We start from the raw sequence: 21,242 nt of genomic DNA, 5'->3' as shown, positions 1-21,242 counted from the left end.
CCCCCACACCCGAACCCTCACACCCACCCCTGAGCCCCCCCACACCCGAACCCTCACACCCACCCCTGAGCCCCCCCACACCCGAACCCTCACACCCACCCCTGAGCCCCCCCACACCCGAACCCTCACACCCACCCCTGAGCCCCCCCACACCCGAACCCTCACACCCACCCGAGCCCCCCCACACCCAAACCCTCACACCCACCCCTGAGCCCCCCACACCCGAACCCTCACACCCACCCCTGAGCCCCCCACACCCGAACCCTCACACCCACCCCTGAGCCCCCCCACACCCGAACCCTCACACCCACCCCTGAGCCCCCCCACACCCGAACCCTCACACCCACCCGAGCCCCCCCACACCCGAACCCTCACACCCACCCCTGAGCCCCCCCACACCCGAACCCTCACACCCACCCCTGAGCCCCCCACACCCGAACCCTCACACCCACCCCTGAGCCCCCCCACACCCAAACCCTCTGTGACAGCGCGTCGGGGTTCCCTCCGATCCTGCACCCCCGTAGCAGCCAGAACAGACTCCGCAGCCGGTAGAAGGGGGGGGGGGTTATTGCTTCTCCGGGACACAGCCCGGACAGGATGCGGTTACAGGAGTCAGGGCCTGGATGCCTCAGACCCCTTGGGGGAGGGTCCATCACCCCCTCAACCCGCAGCTTAGTCTGTTCCCATTGCCCGGCTCCCAGGCCCTCGCCTCCCTCCCTTTGTCTCCCCCCCCCCGAAGAGCCTTGTTCCCTGCCCAGGCTGGGCCGAGGTGTCTGGGCCAGTCCCCGTGGGGGGGAGTCCGTGGGAATCGCAGCCCAGCGCGGGGGACCCGGGTCACAGAGCAGACAGCCCCCGCACTACGTCACACCTTCACCCCCACCCTTGAGCCCCTCCCACACCCAAACCCTCACCCCCATCCCGCGCCCCAGCTTGTCGCCCCTGCAAGTCGCTTAAGTTGCGCCGTGCCTCAGTTTCCCTTTCCCGCTGCAAAAGCGGGTGGCGCTTTGTCCGCCAGGCCCAGGAACCTGCCACCTGCTGCCGGCCCGGCCCTTCCTCCCAGCCCCCTTAGGGGAGCCCCAGCCGCCGCCTCCTGCGCCGGGCCCCGCCTGCTCGGCCGGGGGAGGCGGGGCGGGCCGCGACGTCAGGGCCCCGACAGGACTCCGGGGCGGAAGCTGCCGAGGAGAGAGAAAACTTTCCGCTGGGGCTCGCTCCGCGGCGTCCTCCCCCAAGGCAGCGCGCCCGGCCGCCCATCCCCGGGGCCTCGGGGCGGCCGATCCCTCCCCGCGTGCAGCGAGCCCGGCCGCCCATCCCCGGGGCCTCGGGGCGGCGGCGGCGGCATGTGGGAGCAGGCGGAGTTCGAGCGGCACTGGCAGACCGAGTTCCCCGGCGAGCCGGCGCCCCGCATGGAGCTGAGCTCGGTGCGGGACATGGAGCAGGAGCTGGAGCGGTGCCGGCGGAACCTGCGGCTGCTGCAGCAGCAGCTGGACGGGGAGAAGTTCAAAGTCGCTTACCTGGAGGCGGCCCTGGCCCGGGACCCCTCGGCCCCCCTGCCGGCCGGGCCCCTGGGCGAGAGGGGGGTGGCCGAGGGCGCCGTGCAGAGCTTGGCCGCCCCCCTCCAGCCCCAGCTGCAGCAGCGCCTGCCCGCCCCCGTGGCCCCGAAGCCGGGCAAGCGGCCGCCCCCCAGGCGGGGGCACCCCCTGGGCAGGAGCGCCAAGGAGGGGCTGGATGCCCCTGGCGCTGAGTTGGGCAGCCACGCTATGGCCGGGCACCTCCCCGGCCAGGCCCCCGGCTCCGAGCCCCGCGATCCCCTCCCCAGGGAGCCCCCCGTTCCCCTCCCCAGAGAGCCCCCCGGCTCCGAGCCCCCCGTTCCCCTCCCCAGGGAGCCCCCCGGCTGCAAGCCCCCCGTTCCCCTCCCCAGAGAGCCCCCCAGCTCCGAGCCCCCCGATCCCCTCCCCAGGGAGCCCCCCGGCTCCGAGCCCCCTGGCTCCGAGCCCCCCGATCCCCTCCCCAGGGAGCCCCCCAGCTCCGAGCCCCCTGGCTCCGAGCCCCCCGTTCCCCTCCCCAGGGAGCCCCCCGGCTCCGAGCCCCCCGTTCCCCTCCCCAGAGAGCCCCCTGGCTCCGAGCCCCCCGTTCCCCTCCCCAGGGAGCCCCCCGGCTCCGAGCCCCCCGTTCCCCTCCCCAGAGAGCCCCCTGGCTCTGAGCCCCCCATTCCCCTCCCCAGGGAGCCCCCCGGCTGCAAGTCCCCCATGCCATTCCCCAGGGAGGCCCGTGGTAGTGGGCACCCCCCCAGCAGCGAGTGCCCTGTCCTCGGGGAAGTCCGTGGCAGCGAGTCCCCCCCTGCCCAGCCCCCCCCCTGCTCTGGTGAGGCCCAGAGAGGGCAGCCTGGTCGCCCTACGCCCATCTTTCGGGAGGTCCGTGTCTGGCAGCCCCACACCAGGACGGGGCCTGGCCCTGTGGAGGGCAGCGCCGACCACGCTGCCGAGGAGGGGGACCTGCAGGACAGGCTCCTCCTGAACCCCATTGCCTCCGGCTTCCGCGCCTTGCCCCGGGGGCCTGGGGAGGAGCTGGACAGGACCCACCGGTGGCTGCACGCCATAGGGAGCCGGTGGGCCAAACACAGCCGGGACCTGGACTCGCTGGATGGGGCGGACGGGCACAGCTCCCCGCTGCCCTGGAGACGCCGGCAGCACCTGTATGTGCCCGGCAGGGACTCCTCCGGCTGCAGCTCCCCGGAGAGAGGCAGCGACTGCAGCTACAACAGCTCCGACCACGAGGACGGCTTCTCGGCAGGTAGGCCTGGGGCCCTGCCTGGCACCTCTCCCTGCTGGGCCATGGGCTGGGGGAGGGGGCTGCCTGGCCACTGGGGTAGACATACGGCTGGTGGTGAAAGTGACTTACCATTTCTTACCCGTACCGTCCTATTGCAACCCAGGTTCCTGCCGGCTCTTTAAATAGCTCCCTGCTGGCTTTGCCGCAGCTCAGCCGGCGCTTGCCAGATCTGCACGCCAGGGCGCCCCCGCGTCCGTTCCCCTCTGCGTACGGCGCAGGCGCAAGGAGTAGAGGGCGAGGGGGAGAGGGTTTGTGTCACTGGCACCTAGGAGCCCTTGGCATGGACAGGCCGGGTACCGCCAGCGAAAGACTGTCCCTGGGCCAGCGGGCTCGCAATCCCCGTGCAAGACACAAGGGGACCGATGGGGAGCCCGGGGAGGCGTGACTGGCTCTGGTCTCTTCTCAGACTGCCCCAAACTGCCTGTTGGTACAGGCCCTGGGCTCCCAGCCAGGCTGCTCCACCGCTGCGGAGATGGCCTGGATCTCTGTGATCAGCGTGTGTCCTTTCTGCCCTCGCGCCCTTCCACGCTGCGCAGCCACGTGCAGCAGGCGCTCGGGCAGTGCCCGGCTCGGAAGGGGCTGCTTTGGTCACGGGTCGGGAATTCCTCGGCTCCTGCCCTCGGGAATTCCTGAGCTCCGGGGACAGCGAGGGGAACTTTATTCTAATGGCAGAGTCCCCAAGGCCTTGGCAGGTCTGACGACCCCGGGAAGTCCTCCTTGGAGCGCGTAGCAGCAATCCTGTCTGACGGGCTCTGTGCTGGAGGGGCATGGTCCTTTCACGCCACCGGCCTTGCCCCCGTTCCGCCGGCCCAGCTGCAAGGCCAGGCTGGCACCGGGTCTGGGCCATTGTGTGGCATTGGCAGCAGCTCCTTGGCTCTGAACCCTTGGGCCTGTGCGTGCTAGGAACCCCTCTGCAGACACGCCTACCCCGGCTCCGTGGGTAGGGCTGAGGTCTGTGTTCAAAGGTCACTCCTGTGAGGGAGCACTTTGTAGCCGCGCCAAGTGGTAACTGGGCGGGGAGGGTGACTGGAGCTGGGTGACGGTCTTGGAGAGGTATGACCAAGGCAGCTAGGTGGGCAGTGACGGGGCAGCTGTGCTGCACGTTGGCGTGACACGGGGCCGTGGTTACCGGCGCTTGCGTTGCTCCTTGTGCGTCTGGCAGGATGGTCTTTGGCACGTCTCCTCCTCGGCCTCTCCCGGCGGGACGGGTGGAATCGGCTCCTCACTCGCCCGCGTCTCGTTGCCCCCGGTCTTTGCTGGGTCTGTCATTGCGGAGGCCTTGAGGCGCTGCCCGGGCCTGGCGGCGCTTTAGCCCTGGGCTAGCGAGAGGCTGGCGGCGAAAGGAAGGGAGCTGTCTCCTTCCCGCGCCGGTGCTGTCCCCGCGTCGCTGGCTGTGTGGAACCAATTGGTTCCCGCTGGAATGTTTGCTCTGTAACGTGTCTGGGTGTCCGCTGCGCTTTGTGACAAGCGCTGTAAAGAACGCCGATCTGGTTACCCGCGTCGTGCTAGGGCCCCTCCTCGGGCGCCCACCCCTTGCGTCCACCCGACGATGTTTACTCCAAAGTACTGGAACCGGTCGTAGAATCCTAGGACACAAGGGCCCTCGCGAGGTCGTCGAGTTCAGTCCCCTGCCCTCCCCACCCCGGATCTAGACCATCCCTGACAGCTGTCTGTCTAACCTGCTCTAAATATCTCCAGGGATGGGGATTCCACAACCCCCCTAGGCAATTTATTCCAGTGTTTCACCATCCTGACAGGCAGGAAGTATTTCCTAATATCCAGCCTAAACCTCCCTTGCTGCAATTTAAGCCCATTGCTTCTTGACTTCTCATCGTATTTGTTCAGCTAATTAGGGGTATGTCTACACTACCCTCCTCGTTCGAACTAGCGGGGTAATGTAGGCATACCGCACTTGCAAATGAAGCCTGGGATTTGAATTTCCCGGGCTTCATTTGCATAAGCGGGGAGCCGCCATTTTTAAAACCCCGCTGGTTCGAACCCCGTGCAGCGCGGCTACACGGGGCACGAACTAGGTAGTTCGAACTAGGCTTCCTCATTTCACGAGGAGTAACGGTAGTTCGAACTAGGAAGCCTAGTTCCAACTACCTAGTTCGAGCCCCGTGTAGCCGCGCGGCACGGGGTTCGAACCAGCGGGGTTTTAAAAATGGTGGCTCCCCGCTTATGCAAATGAAGCCCGGGAAATTCAAATCCCAGGCTTCATTTGCAAGTGCGGTATGCCTACATTATCCCGCTAGTTCGAACTAGGAGGGTAGTGTAGACATACCCTAAGAGACTTGCTTCTTCTGCATTCTCCCCTTCTGCCTCCAGCCTGGGCCGTCCCTCGCCTTTGGAGAATGCCCCTGTTGAATGCACGTAGGGGGCTGGTGGCGAGCGTCCCTAGCGAGGGGGCTCCGTGGCCGCGGCAGCGTGGGAGGGTCCCCTCGGTGCCGCACTGACATGTTAATCCTCCGGCTCTTCTCCAGGTTGTGATGAGCTGCTTGTAACTTTTTGGGCTGAGCCGAGATTGGCGCCCGGCCTGCGTGTTGGAAACCCCCTTAGGTTGGCGTATGGTCTGTGAGTGGGAGCCTCAAACTTTCCAACTGCTGGGAGTCGCTCTCCGGCTGGGAGGCGCCGAAACCTGCTTGGATTTCCCCACGTCCAGCTTGGGACATTGAGGTTCCATGAGGCAGCCCCGGGTTCCTCGCCCGGCCCTTCCTCTTTCCGCGTGAGCGCCGCTGAGTGTCATGCCGCCGGGGTGCGTGCCTCTTTCCGACCAGACCTTGACAACAAGGCCAGGCCTGTGAGCGAGCTCGGGGCCCGGGTGCGCAAAGGAACCGGTTTGTCGCGCTGCCCGTGGCCAAAACGGCTTCATCCCCGCCCCCGCGGCAGGCTGCGCAAAGCGGCCGCCTGGTTGCTGCGTTTCCCTTGGACGTGGCTGAGTAGAACTGGGTTGGAACTGGTTCCGCTGCCCCCGTTTGCAAAACCCTCGGGTTGGAAGGAGGGAAATCGTCCTCCGGCATCGATTCCCTTCCCCCGCCAGCCGTTCCCTTTGTCCCCTGCGGCGGGGCAGGCCAGGCCGGAGAGGTGACATTTAAAAGCAGAAGCACGGCGTGCCGGAAGGCCAGTGTCTAGATCCCTTTTTTGCCTCCAGGCGGCCCGTTCAGCGCTGCCCGGTTCTTCTTTAGCGAACTCTGCTTGCAGCTCCGTGTCTGGTCACGCGCCCCGACTCTTCCCGGCGCCGCAGCTGCTGCTTTGGCTTCCCGGTGAGCCGGCTGGTCCGATTTGTCGCTTGCTGAACCGGAGCTCTGGCTGGGCAGCCCTCCTCATTGTAACCCAAAGTGCTCGGCGCTTAACGAGGCTCTGTCTTCATGTCTGTCCTGAGTGGAGCTGAGCACAGTAAACCTGCAGCCATCCTAATAGGAGTGTCACGGTCCGGAGTGGGAGTGGGAGTGCCGCCTGGCTGGGAAGAGGGGCGTCTGCAGGAAGATGCTTGGCGAGAGGCCGGGCGGTGGGACCGATTCCCGTGTGAACCCTTCTAACCAATGGCCCCCCTAATTTTTCAATCTGTGTGTGGAATCAATTTTGTTCTGTGCACCCAGGCACGTGGAGATGTGCACCACCAGTAGAAACAGGCTGCCGGCTGTGGGTGCTCTGCTAATCAGCTGAGTGGCATTGGACTCTCTCCTGGGTGGCCGGTGAAGTGCTCCGCTTACAGGGAACTCTGCTTCGGCCCCTCTGAGCGTCCCAGACCTGAGGAATTGCGCTGTGACACTCACAGCTCATGTCTTCCGCCCACGGGAGCCAGGCCCTGGAAAACTCTGCCTCCTTCCTCGGGTCTCCTGCCACCAGCCTGGCCCCCGTGGAAGTTTTGGCATCTGTGGTCTGGAGAGGAGTGCAGGGGGGATGTAGGGTTCTGCTGAAATCCCACGAATCCCAAACGGATTTAAAAGAGGCCCTCTCCAAAGCGTCTGCGCTCCCAGCGATCGGAAGGCGTGTGACAGTCATATGATGGGCCCGGCATCTCGGCGAACCCCCGTGCCAGCTCAGCCTCGGCTGACAGACAGCATCCCGGGGTCAGCAAACAGATGGTGAGAGCCGGCCTTTATCCTACCCTCCCTGACCTCTCCGTCCTCCACCCCGCTCTGCGGTGAGCAAAGCAGCTGAGTGCGCCGCCCAGCTGACCGGTGGTCTGAGTGCCACGCAGGGCGTGGGGGCGGGGGGCGTGTGTGGAATGGGGGTGCTGCGGCTGCCTGCCACGGCCCCGTATCGGCTGCAGCATCTCTGCTGGGGTTCCTCGTCTCCGTGGCACAGGGACACCCTAGAACAGAGCCAGATTGCACCGTGAGGCCAAACCCCGCGGCTGAGCTCCAGGAGATCAGGCTTATGTAACTGCGGGTCGCCTGATTGGCCGGAGACGCGTCTTCTGGAGGGGGGTGCCTAGTGGGAAGGGGGGACACGCTTGACAGAGGATGTGAGAGGCTCTGGACAAAGCCTGCGAGTGCTGGATCCCCCTGAGGATTCCTGGGGGTGCTGACCGGCCTCTCCGTGCTGGGACTTTGCCAACGCATCTGGTCGCCTGGGAAGCACCCGGTGTGACGGCGCGTCGGGAGCCCCCGGCCCTGCACCCCGTCCGCAGCCAGAGGTGACTCTCCGCCGGCTCGTAGAGTAGAAGGTTCATTGCTTCTCCGAGACGCAGCGCAGGCTCCACGGTAACACAGGAGCCCGGCAGAGCCTTAGTCCTTTTGGGGGAAGGGGCTTCACCCCTTCCTTGGTCTAAAACAGTGGTCCCCAATGCAGTGCCCGGGCTGGCCCCGCCCCCATCTGGGCTGGCCCCGCCCCCATCTGGGCTGGCCCCGCCCCCAGCGCGCAGCACATACGTGGTGCCAGCCCTGGGCGCAGGGCGCATGGGCAGCCCCTGCCCCGGGCGTGTGGCACGTGCGCGGTGCTGGCCCCGGGTGCAGGGCGGGTGGGTGGCCCCGGGCACAGGGTGCATGAGCAGCCCCTCCCCCGGGTGCCTAGCAGCCAGGAAAGCTTGGAGACTACTGGTCTAAAACATCCTCACTCCTCCTAGCCCAGCTGAGACTGACTCACCCCTCCAGCCCCTGCTCACTCGGCCCAGGCAGCCCTGCCTCCTCCACTGTCCTCTTTCCAGGCCCAAGGTGCACAGCACTGTCCCCTGGGCCTCGGGGTGAGAGACTGCACATACCCAGTGAGTCCCACCCTGCCTCCCCCTCCTCATGCAGCAGGGCCTGGGGAAACTGAGGCACACCCACACACAGCATCACTACAGAGCAGCACAGGACAGTCGGATCACAGAGAACCCCACCACACACATGGCGACTGCCACACCAGAGCGAACATACGATTACAACAGTAGTCAGCACCCCCCTGCTACGCCACACCCGGGGTGGGCAGGGCCCGCGGCAGCCCTTTTCCAGGGTAACTCGGGGAGGACTCCGCTCAGGCTGGGGGTGTTGCCTTTGGGCAGCATTCCCCTCGTGCCACACCGCACGTTGGGCGAGGCGCGGCGGAAACAGCGCCATGAGCCGGCGGGCGGGTGCCTACCCGATACCATTGGCCTTGCCCCTTTTGGGGCGTGACGCAGGACTGCAGCCCCGGGGGGCGCTGGACAGTTTCTCTAAGGGAAGCGTTCTGCCTTGGAATCCCGTGGCCACCTGCTACCCGGGGGCAGACCTGGCCCTAGAAAACTCCCCTCCGCGTGTGGAAGTCCTCCCAGGCCTGGGAGCCCGTCTAGTTCCGCATCTCGGTGCCCACGGGCTGCGTCCTTCAGCACCGCGGTCCATTGGGAGACCCCACTGCAGCACAGCCCGGCGCACGCCCCACTCACCAGCTGCAGAGACTCACGGGACTGGGTGGCGAATGCAGCGTGTGCGAGCCGCAAGTAGCCCTGCAACGTAGTCATTAGAATCAAAGTGCCAGCTGTCCAGGTTCCTTCTAATCTTTTCCGTCTGTAGGTGGGTTTTCCCATCCGTGTGTGGAATAATTTTATGTGCACTGAGGCCTGTGTGAATGTGCACCACCAGTGGAAACCAAAAACCTAGCGAGTGCTTTGCTAATCAGCTGGGCGGCGGCAGAACCTCTCCGGAGCGGCCGCACAAGTGCCCAGCTTACAGGGAACGCTGCCAGGTGTCCCTGCTGCTGCTCCCTTGCTCTCAGTGGGAGCCCCGTTCCTCGCAGGACTGCACGCAGGGGTGTGAGTCGTGTAAACAGCCCAAGCAAGGGGGGGTCTCTCCATAGGGACGGTTCTGCAGCCTCCAAGATGGCCTGCAGGCTGAATATCAGGACGTGGTCTCTGCGTGTTCCCTCTGCCGAGTTACCCTTGGCCTCTGGTTTACCCTTCCCAGGTGTGCCTGTCCTTGCAGCCTTCCCCGTGGCCTCAGGAAAAGGAGAGCTTGAAAATCCAGTTTAAAAAGTCTTAAATACACAAAAGCTGGTTTGTGTGACTCCTGGGCACCCCACCCAGCCAAAGGCTGCCATGGAAGGATGGTCTCACAGAACGGAGATTTTGTGGCTTCCCCCCAGCTCTGCCATGGACTCGCCGCCTGGCTTTGGGGAGTCAGTTCCTTGCTCCGGGCCTCAGTTTCCCCATCTGTTGGATGGGCATGTGCCTACCTCTAAGTGGCAGGAATGTTTGAGACACACACGGAGACCCCGGGGGGAGAGGCGCTGGGAGGCTCAGGCGTGCCCACTCCAGGCGTGAGGCCTCCGGACTCTCCCCTTCTGGCTCAGAAGGAGCCTCTTTGAGGCTAGACACGCGGAGAGCTCTCCCCTTCGTGCCGCTGTAACTGTCTCGGGGGGGCCCCAGGCAGCTGCTGATTTAGTAAAAACCCGACCAGGAAAGAACGAAACCGCTCTCGAGGTCTCCCCGCCCCCCCTTGGGCCTTCAAAACGGCTTCGTGCCGGCTCTGAAACGAGGAGGCCTCCGGAGTAGGCGGGTGGAAACCACAGCAGAGCAGGTGGCATTTCTCGGCGCAGACCCCGTCAGGGGAGCTTTCCAGACGACGTGCTGACGCCACCCCCCTCCCATCTGCCAGCGGGGGGGAGGGGCGGGCGGGGCGGCCGCCGGAGGCCAGCGGGAAGGGGGTACAGCCGGGCGAGGGGCACCCGCCGGCCTCACCCCCGCAACAGGGGAAGACGAGGCGACTGTGGAGCGAAGTCGGGGCGGGGGCCGCTCGGAGCAGACGTGTCCCTGTGTGAAAACCACTTCTGAGTCCAGGAGACGCGGGCTCGTTACTGGGGTGGCGCCGGCGCTTCCCTGCGGCAGGCAGGCCCGGTCCCCGTCCCCACGCCCGGTCTCTGCGGCCCTGCCCCGGCTGCCTTCCCGCAGCGAGCCCCGGGAGGTGCCATGTGGACGCCTCGGGCCTGGCCTGCCCACACTCACGCGGGTCTAGCAGGGACTGCAGCTCCAGGCTGGGGACCCAGGCCCATAACTCCACCTCTCCGGCCTGTGGGACTTTCTGCCCCCAGGGCCAAGCTCGGTCGGGCAGCCAACAGCGCACCGGCGGGGCTGGTCCCAGGCCGCAGGACACACCCCTCAGACTCGGGCCAGCCCCATGCTGCCCCAGGGCCTGGCTCCGGCCGACTTCCTCTGACAACCCCCGAACAGCCCAGGGAAGGAACCCAGCGCAGCCAGCTGCATGGCAGCTCACACGGCTCTCCCCTTGGGAGGGCAAAGACAGAGACTCCTCCACGTGCGAGAGATGTAGGCCACGTGACGCACGAGTGCGAGGCGCCCCCACCCGCCGTGCAAGGGCTCCGAACGCAGGCAGCATGGCCCAGGCGTGGGGGTAATTGCTTAAAAGCTGGGACGTTTCCTCCTCTCCCCGCAGGATTACCACACCCCGGGCCTGTCTGCTCCGGTGCTGGGAATCCCGCTAGGGGGTTTCCCTGCTCTGGGACCAGACCGCTCCCTCTCATCCCCGTTGTGCAGGGTGCTGTGTGCATGCTGCTGCTGCCCAGAGGTGGCTGCATTTCCATGGTGGTGCCTGTTTGGGTCGCCAAGTCCTTGGGGTCAAAGGCATCCCTGGAATTAACGATTTTGGGGACGAGTCTCTCGCTTGGAGCTACAAGGGGGGGCTCAGCCACCTCCCCACCTCAGCTGCATGCGCCTCTGGCTGGAGGAGGAGGCGAGGGCGTCTGGCTGTTGTCGGCTGCGTGGTAAGGCGAGATCTGAGCAGGGCCCAGGCAGCTGGGGGAAGAGCAGCGGAATAGGTTGGTGGTAGTGAGCTGGGTGCGTGGGTGGCACGTCTTGCGGGGGGTCGCTGTGTTCGTCTGTTTCAGCAAAACCAAGGAGGAGTCTTATGCTTGTGTGGGCAACCTTCCCTACCCCCGACTTCGTCATAAGAGTGGCCTGGCTGGGTCAGATCAAAGGTCCCTCCAGCCCCGTGTCCTGTCTGCCCACAGTGACACGGAGTCCTGTGGCACCTTGTAGACTAACAGACGTATTGGAGCATAAGCTTTCGTGGGCAAAGACCCACTTCGTCAGATGCATGTCGTGGAAATATCCAGAGGCAGGTATAAATATGCAGGCCAGACTCAGGCTAGAGATAACGAGGTTAATTCAGTCGGGGGAGGATGAGGCCCACTTCTAGGTTTTTTGATCTGAGGAAGTGGGTCTGGCCCACGAAAGCTCATCCTCTAATAAACCATCTTGTTAGTCTTTAAAGTGCTACATTGTCCTGGCATTGCACTTCTAGTAGCTGGTCTGGAGGTGTGAATACCAAGAGAGGAGAGTAGTTGGCGAGCCATTCACAGTCTTTGTTTAATCCTGAGCTGATGGTGTCAAACATGCAGATGAACTGTAGCTCAGCAGTTTCTCTTTGAAGTCTGGTCCTGAAGTTTTTTTGCTGCAGGATGGCTACCTTGAGATCTGCAATTGTGTGGCCAGGGAGACGGAAATGTTCTACAGGTTTTCGTATGTTGCCATTCCTAAGATCTGATTTGTGCCCATTGATTCTTTTACGTAGGGACAGTCCAGTTTGGCCGATGTATATAGCCGAGGGGCATTGCTGGCACACGATGGCGTAGATCACATTGGCAGATGTGCAGGAGAATGAGCCAGCGATGGTGTGGCTGATGTGGTTAGGTCCTGCGATGGTGTCTCTGGTGTAGATATGTGGGCAGAGTTGGCACCGAGGTTTGTTGCAGGGCTTGGTTCCTGAGTTAGTTACTGTGGTGCGGTGTGTAGTTCTTGGTGAGAATTGCTTCAGGTTGGCGGGCTGTCTGTGTGCGAGCACTGGCCTGCCTCCCAAGGCCTATGAAAGCGAGGGATCATTGTCCAGGATGGGTTGTAGCTCACTGATGATGCGTTGGCGAGGTTCAAGCTGAGGACTGTCGGTGATGGCCAGTGGTGTTCTGTTGGTTTCTTTCTTGGGCTTATCCCACAGCAGGAGGCTACTGTCTGCCCACGGTGGCCAATGCCAGCTGCCCCAGAGGGTGAACAGAACAGGGAATCCTCACATGATCCCTTCCCTGTCGCCCATTCCCAGCTTCTGACACACAGAGGCTAGGGACAGCGTCCTACCCAGCCTGGCTAATAGCCATTGATGGATCTAACCTCCATGAATCTATCTAGCTCTTTTTTGAACCCTGTTTAAGTCCTAGTCTTTTCAACATCCTCCAGCAAGGAGTTCCACAAGTTGACAGTGTGCTTTTCTTTGTTTTAAACTTGGTGCCTAGTAATTTCATTTGGTGACCCCGTCGGCTGCATCTGGCCGTGAGTTCCAGCCCAAATCAGCTGGTTACTCTACAAGGTGCCACAGGGCTCCTCGTTGGGTTGGGTTGGGTTGGGTGTGGACTTAGTGGTTCTCCATCGCGAACGGACAAACGCCATCCCACCAGGTCTCACAGGGGCCGGGGGCTGCAGAGATGGGGCTGTCTTCCTCCGGAGAGCGAGCTAATGCTGAGGTGGCCCCAGTCATTCGGGGCAGCCTGGCGCCAGCATGGAACCAAGCGCGGAACGCTGTGATGGTGCGGCGGCACGTTTGTGCTGGTCTCCGAGGAAGGCAGCTCCGTCGCTGTCGGCGGCTTGGACTTGGTTTCCACTCCTGGTGCAGTGGGACTGAGGTTCCCTCGCCTGGGGCGGGGGCAGCAGCCGCCTTGGCTGGAAACGGCTGTTCGTGGCGGTTTGGTGGCCAGGCGCCAGGCATTGCAGCTGGCGTGTCTCAGGTGCCCGTGGGCGGGGCGCACTGCCCGGGGCGGGGCCCGAGGGGTTCGCTCCCCTTTTCGGCACCGCCGGCCATGCCGAGCTCTAATAAACACCGGAGTGATGCCAGCCATGGGCTCCGCTTCGGTGCCGCGGGACAGGTGGGCTGGTGGGCCATAGCGCCCCAGCCCCGGGGACAAAGCAGCAGTGAGGTTGTGGTGCAGAGGGCCAGTGCCCGGTGCTCCCTCTAATCTTTTCCGTCCATGTGCAGAATTGACCCACCCACGTGCGGAATAAATTGTATGATGTGCACCGAGGCGTGTGTGTCTGTGCACCACCGCAGCAACACAGACCTTGCTGTGGGTGCTCTTCTAATCGGCGGGGTGGGGTTTGACCCTCTCCTGAGGGGCGCCCAGGGAACACACACAGCCCCTATAGTGCGTGTGAGAACCGCTAGTCAGCCCGCTGACGCGACGCAGAACTTCCCCGCGTTTGCACCATGCGCCCCAGCAGAGGGGGGCTCCGGGTTCTTCTTAGCAGGAGCCTTCCCTGTCCTGTCGTGTGTCGGGGGTCTCTCTAACCCCCCCAAGCCCTCCCATACAGTCCTGTAGAGCGAGAGCGGCCATTTATCTTCCAGCTCTTGGCTGGAGGGTGATCTCATAGCCATGCCTGCGAGGTGCGGCTGTAGCTCAGGGTGACAGCTCAGCAGGGGTGTAACAGTCTGGCGTACCCTGGGCCTGAGTGTGACGTAGTGGGGGCTGTCTGCTCTGTGACCCGGGGTTCCCCTGCACTGGGATGTGTGACTCCCACTGACTCACCCACACGGGGACTGGCCCAGACACCTAGACCCAGCCTGGGCAGGTAACAAGGCTCTTCCCAGGGGAGAGACAAAGGAAGGGAAGGCGAGACCAACACCTGGCTGGGGGCAGGGCCTGGGAGCTGGGCAGTTTTTGGCTGGGAAACATGAAGAGAGGAGACCAAGCAGAGTGCTGGGCGTTCAGGGGGACGATGCACCCTGCCCCCAGGGGTCTAGGGCGGCCAGCCCCTGACTCCTTATGTCCACATGGCGTCTGTGCTGGGCTGTATCCCGGAGAAGCAATAACCCCCTGTTCCACTGGCTGGCGGGGTCCGTTCTCGCTGCTCCAGGGGTGCAGGATCGGGGGACCCCGACGCGCCGCCACAGAGGGTTTACAGCCCTCCTCTCCTCTGGTCACAGTTTGCTAACCAGAAGCGTTTGCAGGTGCAAATCAGGGAGCAGCTGCATGTGCCTGGCGGCTGACGCTCTCTGCCCTGCGGGTTCTGAGTTTAGCCCAGCCCCAGGGGTGCTCGGAAGAGCAGCGTGGGAGCCCGGGGGGAGGCTGGGCTCTGGTTGGGGCCGTCTCGAGTTGCCAAGGTTTCCGCGGTTCTAAGACTCGCGAGAGGCTCTTCCGGAAGCAGGCCCCGGGAGCGGGGTGCCGAGCGTCGTCTTCGTTTCTCTTGGAGGGGCTCCTTTGCGGGAACAGGTTACATCTGGGTCCCGTCTCCGAGAAATCCGCCCCCCTTCCTTTACCGAAATCCCAGCGTTTTCCCCTGTGGCTTCCCTCCCCAGCCCTAAGCAACAAATCGCTGCCCACACCACGTGTGGCCCACGGCTCCTGCACCGAGCAACCGCAATTTGCATGTGGCTGGCTGGCTGGCTTGCAGCAGTCGGGCACCCGCCTGGCTTTCCTGGAGGCTGCTGGCTTGCCCTGCTGAACCCGAAGCCTCCTCTCAGAATCTGTAGTCGCCATCTCTGGATGGGGGAGGAAAGGCTGCGGAGAGGGGTGAGTTGGGGGGCTGGGGCGCCCAGCCCGACCAGCGGATCCCAGCGCACCAGGCCGGAGCCGGACGGTCGCTGTGTGGGGAGAGGCCCGTGGTCCAAGTGCAGAGAACCCGAGTGCCGGGCGTCTCCTCTCCCAGGTGACCGTGGCCGGCTGTTCTCTCTCTGCAGCTTATCTGGCCTCCGTGGTCGTCACCCCGAGCCCGGCGACTCCCCCGTGGCGCTCACGTGGCGGGGGGGCGGGGGAGTGTCACGGCGGTTCACACCCGGGCGAGTGCGTGTCTGTCCCACGGCACCAGCGCCCCTGGCGAGCCCAGAGCCAGCTGCCGCCCCGTTCCCGGCCCGAGCGGCCTCCGCGCTGGGCCCTGCCAGTGGCCATTGCTTGCCCGGTGGGGCCCGGGGGCCTGAGTCTCGGCGAGGCTGGGCTGGAAGCCCCCTCCAGGCAGGGTTTGCCTGGGGACTGGCCTGACCTGCCAGCGCCTGGCGAGACAGACCCGCTCGCAGGGCATCCGGCTGCGCCCCTTGGGCTGGGAGAGTCGGGGGGGGGGGGATCGGGCGTGACACTGCACCTCCCATGGTGCTGGGGGCAGCTTGGCTCCCCTGGGGGCGGGACCTGGGCAGAAGGGGCGGGGCTGGGGCCTTGCCCCCCAGCCCCGCCTTGCCCCACTGCCCATGCCTGGCCGAGTCTCTCCACGGCTCCCTCCTGCTCTGGTCTCTCTGCTGTTCGGGGGCGGTTTCCAGGATGGCACCGTCCCGCCAGCTCTGGGCTGCTTGCGAGCTCCCAGGCGGAGCGGGGCTCGGCGGGCCGACCCGCAGGCACCCTGGCGGTGTGGCACTGGGCCGCGAGAGCTGGGATCCTGGGCCGGCGGGAGCTGCTCGGGCTGCTGACCAGCGTGGGGCCGGGCACGGTGCCCCCCACTATCTCCTGCAGGCCCATGCGGCTCCTCCACGGCTCTGCCCCGCGCCCGCAACCCGCACAGCCAGATTTTGCCACGGGGGCCAGGGCACCTGAGGCTGAACGTGCGCTCGATTGCTCCCTGAAGTCCCATTGGCCTCCCTGGAGACAGAGGGAGCCTCGGCTCCGCCCGTGGGGGCATGAGAACGTGGAGGGCGTTGGGAGGGGAGCTCCCGGGTCCTGGCTGGGCTCTCATCATCCCATCAGCTTCCTGTGTGTTCCCCTCTGCTCCTCGGCCCTGTTCTATGCCGTGGTGCAGGGCTGCTGCGTTCTGCCCCAGAGGTGGCTGCGTTTCCGCGGGGAGAGGAGGGCTTGCTCTGTGGGTTTGGTGGGGGAGCTGCCGGAGAGTGCGGGCTTTGGGCTTCGCTCCATAGCCTTGACCCCCTAGATCGCTGGGACTTTGTGCCCGGAGCAGCCAGCTTGCCCTGCAGCCCGTCTCTGCTTGTGCCGGCAGCGCTGAGTCCAAGCGCCGGGCTGGGCTGGTGCTGCCTGGGGCTCTGGGGCGGGGGGCTCTGTGCCACAGGCTGGCAGGGGGCAGCCCCCCCTTCTCCTAAATGTGGGTGGTTCAGGCCTGGTCCTGTCCAAGCCAGCCCTGCTCATGCTCTGGGCCGAGGGGCTGGGCTGTGTTTGAGGGGGCGGGGGCAGATCTATAGGGGTTGGGCTGTGTTTGAGGGGGCGGGGGCAGATCTATAGGGGCCGGGCTGTGTTTGAGGGGGCGGGGGCAGAGCTGGAGGGGCCGGGCTGTGTTTGAGGGGGCGGGGGCAGAGCTGGAGGGGCCGGGCTGTGTTTGAGGGGGCGGGGGCAGAGCCGGAGGGGCCGGGCTGTGGCTTGGGAGGACTTTGGGCGCTGTCTGCGTGGGGGTTATTTTAAGGCGGTTAACTAGCGGTGAATTGACTAGCCGAGCAGTCGATGGCATTTGCCACGGCTACTCGACTAGTCGATAGGCAGGTCCGCATTCCTCCTTGGAAATGTACGAGAGCCCCCCCCCCCCCCCCCGCGGGGCCGTCGTACCGTTCCAGGGGGATGCGGAGCTCCGTGCGGTGGCAAGTCCCCAGCAGGGGCTCCGGCGCGTTTCAAAGCGCAGCGCAGGACTCGGAGCCCCGCTGACCCCCGGCTCCGTGCTGCGCTGTGGACCTGACACGCTGGGGCGGCATTTCAGAGGGGCAGCCCCACACCGCTGAGCCGGGGGTCCGCTGCGCGGCCCTGCCCTTTGTGCGCCGCCTCGGGGTTTCAAAGCGGCAGCGCCGCACAGCGGGGTGGGGCTGCCGCTTTGAAGCACCCCCCCCCCGCTGCCTCTGTATTAGAGAAGCAGCAAGGGGGGTGGGGGAATCGAGTAGTCGACGGGCCAGGAACATCCTTAGTTTGTTTGCCAAAAGTATAGGGGGACTGAAGCAGCACTAGGCTTGCGGGGGCGGGGCAGCGGGCTGGCGGGGGCGGGGCAGCGGGGGCCGGGGCTGGAGAGGGCGGGGGGCCGGGGCTGGCTGGGTGTAGGCAGGGGGACGCCAGAGAGGGCGCAGCCGGGCTGAGACAGCGAGAACCTGGCCAAGGAATGGCTCTGCAAGGACCGAACTCCCCGGCGCCCCCCAGCTCTGCAGGTCACGCCTGGGGGCGTCGAGCCCCCGGAGCCGGCAGAAGGCCCTGCCCGGTGGAGAGTGAGCCCTCGTCTGCCAGGGCGGAAGGGGCATTGAACCCAGCTGCCCGAGTGCGGCTGGCATGGGAGGGTGCTTGGCTTCCGCCCCAGAGGTGGCCGCATTTCCGGGGGCAGAGGCGGGACTTCTCGCTCTTTGGTTTGGGAGCTGTCAGGGCGAGGGGGTCTGGGAGCTGCTAGCCTGCGGAGCGGGCTACCCATGGACACCACCCAGCTTCGTGTCCTGGGCCCCAGGCTGAGGGAGCAGAGCTGCCCTGGGTCCCTTCCCTGCCCCGAGGAGCCGGGCTGGCGTACGGGAGCATGTCTGCGGGGCGGGATGCCTGCCTGCGGAGCCGGGCCCTGTGTGCGGCCCCAGGGCGTGGGGAAGTGGAGAGCCGCTCCCCGGGAGGCGGGGGACCCGGTGGGGGTGCAGCGGGCGCTAGAGAGACAGGAAGAGCAGTAGGGGCCGGGGGGCAGGCTGGGAGTGGCTCGGAAGAGGCTCACCTGAGTTGCACACGCCACCAACCATGCCCAGTGCACGTTCCCCCACGTGCGTGTGAAACGTGCGCACGACTGGTCAGTGGCAGTCCCGCAGCCCCGCTGCAGCCGCTGGGAGGCCCTATCCCAACGCCGTGTGCCTGGGGTGCGAGTGGAAAGGGCGCGGCCCGCATGCGGACTGGCGTGTCCTCGCCCCCTGGCAGCGGCAGCCCCTGGCCTATCCTGAGCGGGCGCCGCGCCCTGGGTAGCCCCCGGGGGAGCCTGTCGCACGTGGCCGAGGGGGCGGCACGCAGGCAGCTCGTGCCACAGGCCCTGGCGGAGGCCGCCCTATCTCTGGGGCCGGTCGCCCCCGTCGAGCGTGCAGACCAGCCCACGCGCTTGTGCGTTCGTGACGTCCGCCCTGCCAGCGCCCGCCCCCAGGTGTGAGACGAACCTGTGGGCCGGAGTCCCTCCCTGCGTGCCGCCGGCAGGGCCGTTCCTGGCTGCGGGGGACCCGCGGGAGCCGGCTCTGGGCCTCGGTCGCCCCAGAGTGTGGGGCAGCGAGCCAGGCAGGGGGAGCCTAGCCCTGGTGCGGCTGCCCCCCAGCGCTGTGGGGAGCAGCCCTGCCAGGCTGCAGGGAGCTTGCGAGAGGGGAGGCTGCCCTGGGGGACTGGCAGAGCCTCCTGTGGGGAGCAGAGGCCGGGGGGAGGGGGGAGAGCTGGGCCTGCCTGTGACCCCGCCGGCGCAGCAGGGGAAATGCAGACGCCCTGCGCAGCGACCGCAGGCGCAGGTCACAGGCTCCCCGCCCCGCTGGCGCGTCTCGGATGCACCTTGGGCCGGGAGGCTGCTTGCTGGCTCTGTGGAGACGAGGGGGCGGGCCACCTCGGCCACGCAGGCCCAGGGCTCCCTGGGCTGTTCCAGGCTGCTGGGTGGGGGTCTCAGCTCCGCGGGGGCGGGCTCTGTGCAGGGGCAGGTTAGGCTGAGCCGGGTCCCCACTCTTGGGAGCAAACGGGACAACTTCCCAGAGGCCCTGGCCCGTGCGTGGGACCTGGGGAGGCTGGGAAGCAGGCAGGGCCGGACAAGATCCGACCTGGCGCCCCGCGGGGCTGGTTTCTAGGTGCGGGGCCAGCCTGGCCGGAGTCTGCCCTGCAGGGCTCCGGGATGGGGGGCAGCAGGCGGCTGGGCCAGGGGCTGGGGAGGAGACGTCCCATGGGGAGCCCCCTCTGGGGCTGGGGGCAGAAGCTGAGCAGACGATGCCCCCTGCCCGGGTCCCAGCTGACCTCTCCTGCCTCACGTCCTGAGGCAGGGCTGGTCCACCCCCACCGGCATCACCCCAGCTCTGGCTGCGCCCGCAGGAGCCGGTCCCTGAGGCCAGGGTTGCTGGCTGGCCGCTCTGCGCCAGCGAGGAACCGAGGGCCAGGCCTGGCCCTGTGCCCGGGACGTGCTGCCTGCTCCAAACCGGGGGCGCTCCGGTCGGCCAGCAGCCCTGGGCCCTGGGCAGAGCTCCAGGCGCTCCTCTGGCCCGGGTGCTGGGCAGGGCAGGGGAGTGTGATCCCTGCCTGGGAAGGCCCCTGGGTTAGAGCTGCCAACAGGCGCTCGCGGAGCGTCTGGCCCGAGAGGCGTTTCCTGCGCTGACCCCTCGGGGCCCAGGTACCCCGTGACCAGGGCCAGTGAGTGCCCAGGCCGGCCGGCAGCGTGTGCCCAGGGCGGCGGCCAGCGGGCACTGCCAAGAGCAGCAGGGAGGGGCTGTTGGGCCAGTGGCTGGGGCTGGCAAAGCCTTCCCTGCATCCCCCCCCCAAGCTCTGGGTGCTCGCTGGTTGCCCCCCTCCCTGGGACGTCCGTGCTGCCCCCCTTCCCGGGGGTGTCTGCTGCCAGCTGCGGTGCCACTGCCGCTCTGGGTCAGGGGCTGGGTGCTGGTCTCTCCCCGCCCCCAGGCTCTCCCTGGCGCTGGCCATCGGGCAGGGCAGGGCCGGGCCAGTGTGGGCCCGGGGTAGGGATGTTACGGACGGGTCGGCTACTCACTTCCACCCCCTCCTCGCTCTATTAGATGGAGGGGAGAGGAGGGCACTTCAAAGTGGCAGCGCCACAGGGAGCCGGGGCTCTGCGGCGCCGCTGCTTGAAAATGCCCCGGCAGTGTTTCAACGGGGCAGCGCCGCACGGAGCCGGGGGCAGCCGGAGTCCCCTGTCCCCAGCTGACCCCGAGCTGCGCGGCACTGAGCCGAGGCGGCGTTTCGAAGGGGCAGCGCCGCACGGAGCCGGGGGCAGCCGGAGTCCCCTGTCCCCAGCTGACCCCGGGCTGCGCGGCACTGAGCCGAGGCGGCGTTTCGAAGGGGCAGCGCCGCACGGAGCCGGGGGCAGCCGGAGTCCCCTGTCCCCAGCTGACCCCGGGCTGCGCGGCACTGAGCCGAGGCGGCGTTTCGAAGGGGCAGCGCCGCACGGAGCCGGGGGCAGCCGGAGTCCCCTGTCCCCAGCTGACCCCGGGCTGCGCGGCACTGAGCCGAGGCGGCGTTTCGAAGGGGCGGCGCCGCCCTCTGGACTAATCGAATGGTCGCTGCAGGGATGCATGGAGCGTTGGATCGGCGGGGTACCCGCCACGCGCCGTCCCAGGGTCCGTGGGTCTGTGCCGGCTGCAGCTTGGCCCTGCGGCGCCCGGAGCAGCCACCAGGTGGTGCTCAGGCACCCGCCGCATGGCTTTGGGGGGAGGGGCTGCATCCTTAAAGCGGCAATGGGCAGGTGGGGGGGGGCTCTGTCCTGCCTGATTTCCCCCTCCCCCCCCACCCTCTCCTGCTTCTCTGCCCAGCTGCTTGCGGCAGAGCCTGCGCCCTGGGGCTGGGCTGGGGGCCTGCGGGCGGGGGGGGGCTGGTCCAGCTGGGCAGTGGGAGAGACCGCGCGGCTTGGCGCACCGCCCTTCCCGGAGCCGTTGGCATCCCGGGGTGGCAGGCGGCCTTGGCAGCTGTGAGCGTAGCCGGCTGGCACGTGGCAGGGACTCTTTAAAGATCCACCCCCGCATCTAATCCCGGCGGGCTGACGGAGGCGGTTTCTATGGGGCCCTGCGGCGCGGCAGGGCCCTCGCTGGCCGAGTTCCCGAGAAGGCGCAGGAGGGAGACATGCGGCCAGCTCTGGGGCAGGGCGCAGCAGGGCGGCGTCGGGACAAGGGGGTGCTGGGTGCACTCCGGGAGCGCCCCAGGGCCCGGTTCCAAGCCAGTGCCGCTGCCCCCAGCATGGCGCCTGCCTGCCTGCCTCTCGAAGGGCTCCCCGGGGGTGAGGGCACCATAGAGGACGCGCCCATGATGGGAGCGGGTGGGGGGGTCTGGTCGCAGCTGGGGGTTGCCTTCCTGGGTGTAGGCCAGAGGGGGCGCTAGGGAGCAGGGCAGGCTCCTCCCACTGCTGC

The 21,242-nt window shown here is 66.5% G+C and overlaps 1 protein-coding gene across 2 annotated transcripts in view; it reads left to right on the top strand.

Moving 5' to 3' along the window:
• Positions 1–1,135: 1,135 nt before the first annotated feature.
• Positions 1,136–21,242, top strand: part of ABR (ABR activator of RhoGEF and GTPase) — a 76,099-nt gene continuing 55,992 nt past the window's right edge. The window contains exon 1 of one of the 2 annotated variants that reach the window (XM_075904338.2): positions 1,136–2,790. In XM_075904338.2, coding sequence (XP_075760453.2) covers positions 1,338–2,790 — 1,453 coding nt within the window. In that variant the 5' untranslated portion in view covers positions 1,136–1,337. The remainder of the gene's footprint in view (positions 2,791–21,242) is intronic. The other variant, XM_075904337.2, reaches the window with a different exon arrangement.

Source organism: Pelodiscus sinensis, chromosome 21 (genome assembly GCF_052426305.1).
Source record: "Pelodiscus sinensis isolate ZL-2025 chromosome 21, ASM5242630v1, whole genome shotgun sequence".
NCBI lineage: Eukaryota > Metazoa > Chordata > Testudines > Trionychidae > Pelodiscus > Pelodiscus sinensis.
This window is presented reverse-complemented; position numbering and strand designations above follow the sequence as displayed.